The following is a 14,342-nucleotide window of genomic DNA, read 5'->3' as shown; positions in this document are numbered from 1 at the left end:
CTTCCACTGTAATGGTATGTTGAAGTTACTGCAGTTATGCAGCTGTAGCACGACTGGTCATCCTAGCAGTAGGTTTCTTGGTGAACAGTGACTATTCTTGTCCTCACTATTCTTTTCACCTCCAACTCTATAGATAATGAGTGCATGAAACTGTCTTTTTATACGAATGTGGGGAACTTTTAATAAATATAGAAGCAATGTATCTACTAAATATAAGTTACTGAGCTCTTATTTTGTAGAAAACTACATTAAATTGTTAATGAATATTGATCCATAACCTTATCCATTTTCCGAAGAACCATTATTCATACAAATTTAAGCATATGTTTAACAAAAAAAGCACACAGGAAAAATACAATAAGTTGTACCTTTTATTAAAAATGTTATAAAAATGCTACAATGCACATATAAAATGTTTATACTCTACTCTAGATTTAGATCATACTTAAAAATGAAACCGTGATGTAAGGTAGAGGGCAATGACTTCCCCTCAAATGAATGTACTGCCCGCACAAAAGCAGTTCTGAATGCAAGATTTCCTTTCAGACGTGATCAAATAATTTCTGTAACAGGAAGACAACTGTTCACCATAGTCCTCTTTACGACTCCATTAAAAATACAATTTAAATACTGTACTGTAAAAGTGTGCTCACTTTGTGCATAGTAAGTGTATTGCTACACTCAATGCATAGGATCAGAGAAACAGTGTAGTTCATCATGAGGGTCCTAAAAGGCTACGTTATGACAGCAGGCTGCACCTTGCACAACAGATTGGTTTTATCCTTTACCCGACTAGATGCATGTCAGACAGAGTGACTACTGGAATGCGACTGCTTGCTTCTGAGTTTGTATAAAAGGGTGGTCTAAATTCGAAGTGAAAAGCTTTGACTGAATGAGATTTCATGCCATTATTTTACGACCTCTAAAAGATCAAATGTACATCAATTAAATGTTAAAACACTTATTTTTCTGTCTTAATGCAGACCAAATGACTCAAAACCAGGTTTATTAAAGCCTTAAATGTGTCAAACAATCAACCAGTAATTAAACTAATGACAAGTGCATCCCAGATAAAATAGGCAATCACGAGTCATGTTACTGGTTTTCCAACTGTTAAAAATTTAGCAGGTGCTAAAGGTTTGGGTAAATCAGGCCCATGGAGTCCGATAGTTGAAAAGCCTCTCCTGCCCTGAGTTTGACCAAAGCCAACACTCAACATGTAAATTTGCAGCAAATAAATAAAATAAATTAAAAGTCATAATATAGAATGGGCTGGCCCCCATTATTCTTCATTTGTTGATAAGACAAATATATGAATACTTTGACTTCTAATAGCAAAACAAAAGCTGCAGTTGAGCTGACCGACAGTCTATTGCCAAAATACTGAGGGAAAAAAAAATGCTGGGTGCCAAAATGCACCGCAAAGAAAACAGAAATAAGTCATGCATCACGGTATCCTTACTGCCATTTCTGAATCTTGAAATGAATAAAAGTTCTTCACCTTCATCCATTCCAGTAAGTGGAAGACCACTACAAAACATAAGACGCTGATATCTGATCTGTCAATTTAAAAACAAAAGATCAAAACCGAGAGTGTACAGTAACAGTTAACAAGCAGTATCTATAGTAAAATATATATATATTTATATACATATTTTAGACAATTTCATCTTTTTATGAAAATATCTTTTACACTTTTGTATACACCTTGTTCTGCTGTTCATGTAGTGTTAATGAATGCAAGAAATAAATATTAAAAAAAAAAAAAAAAAAAGCATGTCTGGACAGACAAATACAGAAAGAAAACTTTTAAAAACATACAAAGGGTATGCAAATAAGATAACTATGGTCAGCTCATAAAATCAAGGCCATCCTTTACAAGACACAGACTCCTTTCCCTGAAAGGACCGCAGATTTAACTTGCTTTCCATAAGGGGCAGAAAAGCAGGTAACATTTAAGAGAAGTATACAAGTCACTGGACAGGTTCTTGTCTAAGAACCAACAATGATCTCCATGATGTGGTCCAGTTCATTGAGATCAGAGCGACAGTTTGAGGGTGAGCCTATGGAAGGGGGCCCATGAGAAGGGGCTAAACTGTCCAGCAGGTCATAGGGACCCATCTTAGGAGCACTCTGAATTCCCGTGAGCATGGTATCAAGGTCATAGTAAGAGGCATCTACATCTGAGAACAGCTCTTCGAGAGCGGAGTCCGGACCTGGGGCACTGTTCTTGATCTCAAAGGTTCCAAAAACCTGCCCCATGGTCTTTGGATCCACCCTGGAACTCTCCTCCTCTTCATCAACTTCATCATCGTCATTGTCGTCATCATCGTCGTCATCTCCTGGACCAAGCCTAGAGCTTTCGCAGGCCTCATCATCTCTGTCTACTTCTACAAACTCGTCCCTTTCCCAGCAATGCCGAGCGCTCTCTGAGAGACAAACATCGGAGGCCGTGTCACTGACTGAGACAGAACACAAGGTTTCGTCTGTCACCACCTCCTCTTCGCGGCACCCTTCATAGCTGAGGACCGAGAAGAGCTTTGGCTCAGCATCCTGCTCCCGCGACCGGCAGAGCACCTCAGTTGCCACCAGGCGTTCAGACGGGCTTTGGCTGCCACCACAGAAGGTCTCCGTGACCACCTGCCAAGTGCCATCATGAGTCATCTCCTCCTGGATCTGCCGCACCGTGTTTGCGATGAGGACCGAACGGCAAAGGTTCGGCTCCACCAACATGTGGCACAGCTGCAGCTTGATGAGGGACATGTCCAGCAGTGACTGTCGCTGCAGACTATATGATGATGACACCTGAGCACCAGCCAGGCTTTCGTCCGAAATCTCATCTCCGTCGTCGGAAAACTTGCGCTTGGTGCCTTTGGAGAACATGTCGATCCTACAGAAGAGAGATCAAATTAGAGAAACTCGTCAGCAAATTAAAACTTCTAGATAATATTGACTGTAACTGCATGCTTGATCAAATGTCAGTCACCATACATAAACAAGAACAGTATACAATGATAGACTATATGAGCCTTGAAGGTGAGGCTATTAGCAACAACAAAGCTGCATTCAGGCAGTAAAACTGTAAATTACTGGTTTGCCAGCAAACCTGCTCTCAAACAGCAAGTTATGTCAGAAGGGGAATCTGAGGGATCTGATTGTTAAATGAATGGTAGTGTTTGTCACTTTCACAAGTCAGAATTCCCTCCTTTCACACAGGAACGAAACTAAAGGGTAACTAATAGTAAATACATAGTCTACATAACGGTCTGCTGCTTTGTACCATTGCCTGAGTAATTGTAACATTTCTAGGGATGCACAGACATGGGAATTGTGGGCTGACGCCAATATCCAATGTGTTTCATGTACATACAATGGAGTCCAAAAGTCTGGGACTGCACTGAAAATCTTTTTTATTTAAACCTGAAAACAAACAGCAAAATGTTTAGAAATTTTGAAAGATTTAAAACAAAAGTTATGATCATTAACGTGATGAAGAAAGCTTCAAGATTCTGCACTAAATCGATTTGTGACACGATGTTAAAACCTTTGAACAAAAAGGTAAAAAAAAATTTTCACTTTCATTGAAGCTCATGTTCAAAGACTCTCAGGTGGATTTGATCTACTGATCAGAATCCATGCCAGTTTGGGTGCATGCTGGCAATAAAGCCAAAAGAGGGAGATACCAAATACGAATAAAATCTGAAACTCATGTTACATTTCAAATATTCTTCTTTTTATTCATATTGTTACAATGATAATATAAGCATTTTCAATGGACTTTTGGACCCCACCATATACATTAGTGTTAAACTACATGGACAAAAGTATTGAGACACCTACAGGAACTTTCTTGACATCCTATTCTAAATCCATAGGCATTAATATAGAGTTGGTCCACCTATGCAGTTATAACAGCTTCCACTCTTCTGGCAGGCTTTCTACAAGATTTGAGTGTGTGTGTGAATTTTTGCCCATTCATCCAGAACTGCATTGACATGTACAACACTGATGTTGGACAAAAGAGCCTGGCTCACAGTCTTTGTTTTAGTTCACCCCAAAGGTGTCTGATTGGGTTGATGTCAGGGTTCAAGTCCTCTCATACCAAACTCACACTTTTCTGGAACAGAAAAGGGTCATCCCCAAACTGTTCCCACAATTTTGGAAGGACAGAATTGTCTTGGTGTGCTGAAGCATTAAGATTTCCCTTCACTGGAAGTGACTAGGCCAACCCCTGCAACACAACCCCATAGCATTCCTCCTCCTCCACTAAACTTTACACTTGGCACAATGCAGTCACCGCGACCCTGAGGGAGAAGCGGCTTAGAAATTGGATGGATGGATGGACAATGCAGTCAGGCACGTCAGGTTCTTAAACTTGTCCATCGGACTGCTTGTCAGAAAAGTGCAATGCATCACTCCACAGAACATGTTTCCACTGCTCCCGTGTCAAGTGACGGTGTGCTGCAAGACTATGTGCTTAATTATATCCATCTATTAGCAATTGATGTGGCTGAAACACATGAACTCAATAATGAGAAGGAGTGTCACAATACTTTTGTCCATATAGTGTATCTCTTGATAGCTCTTGACAATACCAGTACCAATGCATGAACATTTCTACGGGATAGAAATTGAGACAAAATCCATCTGGATTATCATTACAGAGAAATTCAACATTTATTACATTCTATCCCTACATTCTTGCTTTGTTTATGATGCATCAACGGTCACACCTTTACAGTAAAAGTGATTTGATTTTCATGATTTTCCCCACATGGTCACTCAAAGACATTTAAGTAGTATTTACTGTCTGACCAAATGGTAACTATGAGTGGCAACCCAAATAAACAATCTCACAACTGATGCATTTCAAAAGGATTTACAGTTTTTATTATCACATTATATATTATTCCAAAGAGACTAGCTGTAGATAGATGTTAGGTGAATTAAACTGATGCTAGCTACCCACCCACTACACACTTTGTATTGTCCTTTCAGTGAGGGCAACAATTATGTATAGTACCTTATTACACAGAAATTATAAATAAATCCACCAAATGTCACAGACAAGATTTGATAACAGAGCAACAGTAACACTAAAATTGAAGTTGCCCTTTCCTCTCAAGTGAAGCAAAAACCACAGAGATGTGATGAATGAAATTTACTATTGTAACGCCAAGCCTTCTTCCGTCGTGCATGATGTACACAAACAGCAAGACTCCACACTTCAACTGAATGGGATCCAAACGCCACTGAGGAACTAATGAGAGCTGTAATAAAGTCTAAGTGTGGACAAACACATACGAAGTCTCCATGTCTCCATGGCCAGCAAACCAGGATTACAGGAGCCTAAAAGTGACAAACATGCAGCCAGAACACAGAAAACACATGACACCAACCAATATGTCAAAAGAGATAATCTGGCATCAATCCATGATGGCCTATGAGTTTGTGCCTGGGGGAAGGTAATGAGCCCTCCATCAGTTATTTAGATCAAGCACTCATGGGTGACTATGAGATGTGAAAACCTATGCGATTATAGCTGAGCAACAATAATGAAGTAGATTTATAGTTATTTATCAAATTACACAAGATGTAAAAACAACAAACCAACAGATCCATTAATTGCAGGCATTTTAAAAAGCAAAGCATTAAAAAAATGCAAAGTCATTTCATGTTAAGGTTCTTGACTTAACATAATGGAAATGATTTGCCTAACCTTTACCAGTATCACACACACGCGCACGCACGCACGCACACACACACACACACACACGAAAGTTCTAACCCAAAAGACCACGTGTTAACCAGATACTGACGGGGTTAGGATGAGGGCACAGGGGGTTTTGCCTACCTGCAGCATGAGTGACATCCCAGCACTGTAGAGACAGAGACCAGAGTGCAAGCTGACATACATCAACAAAATGACTAATACAAAATCCTGTGCTAAAGTACAGCCTAAGCCACAACCAATTCTGAAAATGCAGCACTGCATTCAGTTACTATAAAAGAAATGAAATAATACTATGGCTAAAGCTACATCTTTATCTAAAGGGTAACCTATAATCCATTTCAATTTACAACCAATTCTACACATCAGAACGTGTGTTTGGTTCTCAAACAATTACAATAATAGGGCCATATTCTAAGTTTCTTCCCTGATGTTCAATTATATCAGTGATTTTTATACACCAAAAACAGTCCTAATTAATTTTTACATATCCATTTTCCAACCTCTAAATCACCTAAAATAGACTGTTTTCTTACCCATATGTAAATGAGCTATGTTCTGACTGGTTGGCCTGTACCGTGCCCCATTCCAAAAGCAGTCCAGGCTGAAACACATAACTTCAGCATGAACCAGTGGGGTTAAACTACTGTAGGCCAAATACATGGAAATGCGCTGATTTTCACGACATAACAAAAAAATAATTCATTCAAACAAGCTCTTTTTCTATTTCATTTCCATATGTGGACTAGGGACTGAACAAAGTGTTTGGGAATAATGGGAATATTTAAAAAGCAAAAGAAGGAAAACGCAACTTTCTACAATAAGTGGAAAAAAATGACCAGTGATTATGTGTATTATGTTTAAGACTAATTAGCCCATATAGGCAGATCATGCAAGATTAGGTATATGTGGCAAACCTGCCTGCCGGGGAGAGTGAACTAAGAACCACGTTGGGTTGCCAAATAACTGACCACTTAATATGCCACAGTGTATGTCTTGAGCTTTACAAATAACTATGTCAGACTTCACGCAGTGGAGAAAGCGAGCATTTCATCAGCATTTTGTCCTCCCTCTCCTCTGGTTCTAGCGTACTAGAGCCCAAAGGCTCCACCCCGGGCAGACCGGCAGGCTAGCGATGGAAAGCCCGATTCAGTTCACCGAACCGACTCGTCTGCATTTGAAAGAATCGAACGGTTGATTCAATGATTCACTGGTTAAACACTCAAGTCAACGTATTCTCGTTTACTCCACATGCAGTGAATATCAATCCAGGGAGTGAGTCGCACGGTCAAAGCTAAAGCTAAGCAAAACGACTATATTTAGCTGTTACCATGATAAATTATATTGAACATATCTTGGTTATTGTTAGTACTTACAAATCACTTTCCAACTGCATATTTAAACAAATAATAGTCCTGTTTAAATTGGATTTCGTGTGAGAAACGTTGAATACACGTAATTGGATTAATATTTTTTTATATTTTTTTTAGTCATTTTAAAATGTGGCACTATTTTGACCTAACTGAAGAGATGGCAAACACAATCAATTATCACAGCATATCATGCATGATTAAAACTCCTGAAGTATCGTGATATTACATTTGGTCATATCGCCCACCTCTATTCAGAGAGAGAAGGTAAGCAAATTCAAAATGGGTATTCGTGATAAATACTAGCGCTGCATTAGAAGAATCAGTCTTATAAAGCGTTTCGACTGAATTGGTCAAAAGAATCGGTTCGTTCACAAATCAGTACAACGCTCCGACTCGCCTCCCCTCCCCCACCGCCCTGACGTGGACAACAACCAGCTAGCTAGCTTCACTGCCGGGGAAAATGGCTGTAGTTACTTGTAAAACAAGGGGTAAAAACTGTCCACAATCAACTAACACGAATTATGACCGCGCTACCCGTTCATGCTCACTCTCCGGCAAATTTTAAGCCTTGGATCTGCTCACCGACAGCACATTTTATCAGTTTAACTCAATGAAAAGTGTGAAGCTGCTACTGCTCCACCTAGCCAAATAAGGCTAACGCTAACACGGAGACGACAAAGGTTGGAAGCCATTTTGAGTTTCTCAACCAGCTCGTCTCGGCTTTTCCGTCATCTTGTCTGGCGGTTTTCACCAACATAAGTTTACAATGGTTAAAGAAATTAATGTACACAAAGCATGTCGATAGGTTAAGCTGTACTTCGAGGCACATATAGCGCACCGCGGCGATTAAGCGGGATAGCTAACGCGATCCGTGCTAATCTGCCACTTCCGCAAACATGCCTCTTTTCGAAATCGACCGCGCATTTAAACCATCGAGTATCGAGATAAAGCGCAAAACCGGACTGGAGCTGCGTGCCAGCTGGACGCCTTTACGCGTCTCGGAGCAAACAAACTCACCTCGTGTTACTTCTGTTCTTTGGTGATGAGCGACATAAGCGTGTTTGGAGGCCGGGTGTTGTATTAAAGGTGCAGCTCCTCGGCCGCTGGGAGCCAGATTGCAGTGAGTGAATGTGCTCAGTTCAGTGTGCTGGCTCTGCAGCCAGGCGGCCAGCTGCGCCGGTGAAGGGGCGAGGGGGCGGACGCTGCAGTTTGATGGACAGACAGCAGGCCAGGGCTTCATCTGGGCAACCACGAACAAAAGCGTCGGGGGAAAATGGCTTTAGACCCTATTTTATATGTTTTTTAGAAAATAATAGCCTGATAATATTTTCAATAGCTTAATCTAGACAAACCTCACTTAACCTGGAATTGAGAATAATACACGCCGTGCACTTTATTAGGTACACCTACCCTGACACTCTTTGTCCATTTTGTCAACTACACATACACTATAGGTGCTCTTTGTAGTTCTACAATTACAAACTGTAGTCCATCTGTTTCTCTGTAAATTGTGTTAGCCCACCTTTTCAATGGTCAGGACCCCCACAGAACCACCTCAGAGCAGGTATTATTTCGGTGGTGGATCATTCTCAGCACTGCAGCGCCAATGACATTGTGGTGCTGTGTCACTGTGTTGCACTGGTAAAAGTGGATCAGACACAGCAGTGCTGCAGGGGTTTTTAAACACTGCATCCACTTACTGTCCACTCTATTAGACACTCCTATCATGTTGGTCCTCCTTGTAGATGTAAAGTCAGTAGAGACAGTAGCTCATCTGCTGCTGCACAGTTTGTGTTGGTCATTCTCTAGTCCATCAGTGGTAATAGGAAGCCACAGGAGTATTCTCAGTCCAGCAGTGAGATTGAGATGTTTAAAAGGTCCAGCAGCACTGCTGTGTCTGATCCACTCAGACCAGTGCAACACACACTAACACATCACCACCACAGCAGTGTCATTACTAACTGCTTGTTTGATTTAAAAGAGAGCATTATTGTGCCTGTTTAATTGGATTTAGTGCAGCACAGTGTGGGAAATATTAAATACATGTGATTGGATTTATAAATTTTGATAGTATTTTTTTTTTGTAGCACTACTTTGTTCCACCATGTTAAAAAAGACATACTGATGTGAAGTGCTTTGTAAAAACATATCATGTATCATAATAATACATTAATATAAACCTCAATTCCAAAAAAGAATTGTGACAGAATGTAAAATACAAATAAAGACAGAAGATCCATTTTGACCTGTATTTAAATGAAAATAGTACAAAGACATTGTGGACCAGCATACGCTGGATTTTAGATGACGTCCTTTTTTAGGGATGTCCAGGGTTACTTCACCAAGGCCAAGTTGCATTCTGTATGTTACAACAGCATGGTTGCATAATCAAAGAGTGTAAGTAGTACACTGCCCAGCCAGCAGTCCAGACTTGTGTCCTATTGAAAAACGTGCATTAAGAAATGATATCTACGTTAACAGCCTAGCTGTGGAAATCTCCACCACAACTGCGGAATGGGGTGTGTAACTGTCTTTGCTCACCTGATGGCATATCTTCCGAAAAATGGACAAATTGACTAAATTAACTAGTGTCTTTAAAAATAATCAAGGAGAAATCAAGGAAGAATGAAGGAGTAGTGTTATCTAGTGTAAATAAATTGTACTTTAACACAAGATGCTCTTCTTAAGTGATACTTTTTTGATCCCACAACCAGGGAAATTCCACCACCGCATTTAACCCATCCGTGAAGTGAAACACCACATACACACTAGGGGCAGTGAGCACACACTTGCCCAGAGCAGTGGGCAGCCCTATCCACAGCACCTGGGGAGCTAGGTGTCTTGCTCAAGGACACCTCAGTCACGGGCTGTCGGCCCTGGGGATTGAACCGGCAACCTTCTGGTCACAGGGCCAGATCTCTAACCTCCAGCCCACGACTGCCCCAACAAAACTTACTGGGCTTCCTAAGAAAACTATACATTCCTTACAACTTGTACAGAATGCGGCAGCGTGCATCCTAACACAAACAAAAAAGAGAGATCATATCACTCCTGTTTTGAAAGAACTGCACTGGCTGCCTGTATCATTCAGAATAGATTTAAAGTTCCGCTACTAGTTTTTAAAACTCAAAATGACCTTAATGACGCTTACATTACAGAGGGTCTGTCCGTTTATGTTCCGGCACAAAATCTAAGATCTGCAGATAGTGGCCTTCTACAGATACCCTCTGTAAAATATAGAAAACACAGAGAGGCTTCTTTCAGTTATTATGCTTCTAGAATGTGGAACTCAGTTCCACCTTTTATTAAACAGTCAAGCTCAGTGCTCACTTTTAAGATACATCTAAAAACATATCTTCTCTAAATTAAATTTAATCTTTTTCATTTTCTTCTGATTCTAAATAAATAATAATGATTTGTTGAATAAGTATGTTTTATCACCTGTCTGTAAAGCACTTGAGCTGCCACCAGCATGAAATGTGCTATATAAATAAAAATTATTATTATTATTAGGATTCTGCCATCCTACCAGCACAGGTAGCTGTTCCTGCCACCATTTTTGCTTAAAATGCCTGTTGTGGTTTTGTACTGATTTCAATTTAATATGAGTCAAACTGAATTTACCATTCACTGTTTTCTGTTTTATTAGCATTTCTCATTGTTCCAGCTTTTCTGGAATCTGGAATAGGTCTGTAGAATGTTTGTTCTCCACAATGCACATTGTCACATCTTTGCATTGCTGTATGACAATGTAACATACAGTGTTACACTCTTAATAAATATTTATGTAGTATGGGAAAGAATTCAAATTAGTCTACTGTAGATTTAGTATATGTAGCGTACATGGCACTGTTCCAACTTAAAAGACCTCTAAAACTAGAAAACTAAATATCATGAGTACCATGATTTTCCTCATACTGCAATGCACTAAATCCATTAAACAGGACTAATTATGCTCTTTTTGTAACGAAACATAATAAATCACCAATACCAACAGCAGTTGATGATTTATTATGGTGATTTAGTAATTTATCACAATAATGATATAATTGTCATATTTTTCACCTCTACATTATAGCCTTTAGAGCAGATTAATCAATCTATTACAACCATATTTCCCAAGAAGTTGGGACACTGTGAAAAATGTAAATAAAAACAAAATACAGTGATGTGCAAATAATTTAAGCCCAATATTTAATTGAAAATAGTACAAAGACAGCAAATCAAAAATTTTAAACTGAGGAATTTTATTTTTTTGAAAAATATATGCCCATTTTGAATTTGATGCCAACAACACATTCCAAAAAGGTTGGGATGAGGTTGTTGTACTGCATCACCTCTTCTTTCAACAACACTCTGTAAGCATTTAGGAACTGATGAGACCGATTGGTGTAGTTTTGAAAGTGAAATGTTTTCCCGTTTTTGCTTGATATAGGATTTTAGTCGGGGTCTCCTGTGTCATATTTTTCATTTCATAATGTGCCAAATGTTTTCAGTGGTCACAGGTCTAGACTGCAGGCAGGCCAATTTAGTGCCCGGACTCTACTTCTACAGAGCCATGCTGTTGTAATACATGCAGAATGTGGTTTGGCATTGTCTTGCTGAAATAATTAAGGCTTTCCCTGAAAAACCTAGGAGGATGAGCGGCTTAGAAATGTGTGTTATCAATGGGGTAGGAGCAATGGCTATAATATCTGGGAGATAAATGTGTAAGTGATAGTGTGTCTTTCTCTGGAGTTTCAGACTCTCAGTCTCTGCCATGATTTGATAGATGGACTGAACTATTAGAATGTGTTGCAGTGTGAAGATACACATTGCACTGCTTGCTGTTATGTTCAGAGACTCTGTAGCGGCAGTAACCACATGATGATTCATGATTTAATGCTGGGAAAACGTGAGTCATTGGCACAGACTGCTTTGGCTCTGTGCAGTCCGACCAGTTAAAGGCTGATTTTGTGCAGTCCTACCAGTACACTAGTGATTTGCTTCATTGGTATGTGGAAAATGAGGTAGAGGAGGAGTTCAGGCCTTTAAACTGAGTATACAGTCATGGATTATAGGTTCAAAGATGTGTACAATTCTGGTAGGTAAAGCATAATCTGGGTGAGGATGATCTCACTGAGCTAAACTCTGACAGTAAAAATATTTCCAGAACATGTTAATTCTCTACAATATCCATTTGAATGTGTAGTCCTTGTTGTGTCTATGGTCAGTTGCTTTGTCTTGCATGTAGGGTGCAGTGTTTCATATTGCTTTAAATGGCACTGGCAACAATGTGCTTTCCATTATACCTCCATCTAGTGGACTTACTGAAGCCCTGCTTGGGTAGTTGAATTAATTTTTTTTTCTGTTCTAATATGCTGTAAGTCAGCATTTTCCATGCAGGCCACAGAGAAACAGCTACAGGAACTTGTATCAAAATTCTAAACACTTACTTATTTTGATTGGCTAATACTGCAATATCAAAATTAAAGATATACCGTGTAAGATTTTTAGCACTTATATTGTTATAGATTTTGATAGAGCATTCATTCCACACCAGCTCTTCCAAAATCTAACTTTTGTACACTTTATAATCCAAGTATTGAGGTTATAAGTTGAATGAATATTAAAAATACCAACTAAAAAAATGTAAGCGATAATATTTCCATTTCTAAGGTAAATGTAGTTGACTTTTTTTTAAAGAAACTGAATGAATTACTTAATTTCAGTCTAATTGTAACAGGCCTTAATGTTTCTTTAAGCTCTCTATTATCGGGTGCTGCCCTATAGTTTTATTTTACATGTTAATTAAATAAATAGTACACTAGCATATTATGCATCATGCTTGTTTTTTCATGGTTGCAGGCCTACAGCAGAGCTCACTGGAAAAGTCTTGCTCAGGACAGCAGTGCACAGTTTAGTCAAATAACCTTTTAAAATTGGTTTTATATTCTTCTCAGTCCTGAGACTGGACACTTTAAAACAAGCACTGTTTTGCTATGAAACATGTTCTCTGCTGCCTGCTAAATAACATAATATGTGGATTATTTTTATTTTTTTTGTTGTTTACAGGGAAACATAATATTCCATGTCCAGTATGCTGGACATTTGGAGTTAAGTGCATGAAACGTGAGAGTTTTTGAAAACATATTTATTATCATCAAGACACAAAGCAGACACAGAACCTTTTCTGTGTTTACTGTTTGTACAGTTGCATGAAAAAGCTTCTGAAGTCTTTGAACCACCTGGACTTCTGCATGAATTGCTGCTAAAATATTACATGAATTTCTCCATCATAATAATAAAAAGCGAATATGCTAATTTACATAGCTAATATGAACAAATGGTTCAAATAATCAAGATAATTGATGAAAAATGTCAGAAAATATTATATAAGCTATAGTGCAAGACAGAAATAACATGTCTGTGTTTCAGAAATATTTTATGTTGAGTCTCTTGTCCAGAAGAATAAATATGTTATTCTAATTATATTAGTCTTCCTAATTGTCCAGTGTACTAGACAGTGGAATCCACTGAAATCACTGAAAAAACATTACTCACAAATGTTTAGATCATAATTTACCATCACTCCTAAATAAACATAAGATTCTTTAACAAAATAAACAAAAATCTTGAATGATTGTATCTTGTAATGCATAAGTCTAATCAACACATAATTTACTACACTGAGTCCATTTTTTCAGATTACTGGGCATTAAACCTTATGTCTAAATTTGCGTATATAAAATAAATATATAGTATTTACTTTTTTACATTTCATAAGAGGGACCTTCTAGAAGAACATACATACAAAACATTTCTGAAATACATACAGGATAATTTAGTTTGATTTGGTCTGTCTTGTTATCTGCCATATTTGTTTTTGTTTATGACAAGATAAATAAGAAAGCATTGTATTAAATGACCAACCAATTCAAAGGCAATTCAAGAGTTCTGTGGAAACACATTAACCTGAGTGTGGTGACATGTCTGCTTCTATAGAACTATAATAACTGGGAAACATTGCTAGTATACTGGACTTTCAGAAAGAGAAGGATATAGCACCAAAAGGGTTTCACTATTGTTACTACTAGCCAAAGAACTCTTTTCCAGTTCACTTGCTATTTCTTTTGCTCACCAACAGAGGGAGCTAATACCCCTACACAGTTTTCTTGTTTTGGTTTTTACAAACGTCAGAAAGATCATAAACATTATTAAAAGTGTTGAAAATACTAGTAACGTGTTGAAACACTGAC

General features: G+C 38.6%; 1 protein-coding gene across 2 annotated transcripts; it reads right to left on the bottom strand.

The window, feature by feature from the left end:
• Positions 1 to 353: 353 nt before the first annotated feature.
• cdca4 (cell division cycle associated 4) lies at positions 354 to 8,351 on the bottom strand. Of its 2 annotated transcripts, none has more exons than XM_017682818.2 (3): positions 8,122 to 8,351; positions 5,855 to 5,879; positions 354 to 2,890 (listed from the first exon to the last, which is right to left on the bottom strand). In XM_017682818.2, exons 1-3 carry the CDS (start codon positions 8,342 to 8,344, stop codon positions 1,993 to 1,995), a joined length of 1,146 nt encoding a protein of 381 aa, XP_017538307.1. In that variant the 5' UTR covers positions 8,345 to 8,351; the 3' UTR covers positions 354 to 1,992. The 2 variants fall into 2 exon arrangements, with proteins under 2 accessions (XP_017538307.1, XP_017538308.1); XM_017682819.1 differs by lacking the exon at positions 8,122 to 8,351 and adding an exon at positions 6,268 to 8,115.
• Between the last annotated feature and the right edge of the window lie 5,991 nt (positions 8,352 to 14,342).

The sequence above is a fragment of the Pygocentrus nattereri genome, chromosome 4 (assembly GCF_015220715.1).
Source record: "Pygocentrus nattereri isolate fPygNat1 chromosome 4, fPygNat1.pri, whole genome shotgun sequence".
In the NCBI taxonomy this organism is placed as follows: domain Eukaryota; kingdom Metazoa; phylum Chordata; class Actinopteri; order Characiformes; family Serrasalmidae; genus Pygocentrus; species Pygocentrus nattereri.
This window is presented reverse-complemented; position numbering and strand designations above follow the sequence as displayed.

What these genes read in the sequence shown, in the direction of transcription:
- cdca4 (XM_017682818.2), bottom strand. Translation starts at nt 8,344, where the DNA reads ATGAAGCCCTGGCCTGCTGTCTGTCCATCAAACTGCAGCGTCCGCCCC. An exon ending in AAGAACAGAAGTAACACGAG is followed by an intron (nt 5,880 to 8,121) that starts GTGAGTTTGTTT and finishes CTGTCTCTACAG; the next exon opens with TGCTGGGATGTCACTCATGC. An exon ending in GGATGTCACTCATGCTGCAG is followed by an intron (nt 2,891 to 5,854) that starts GTAGGCAAAACC and finishes TCTCTTCTGTAG; the next exon opens with GATCGACATGTTCTCCAAAG.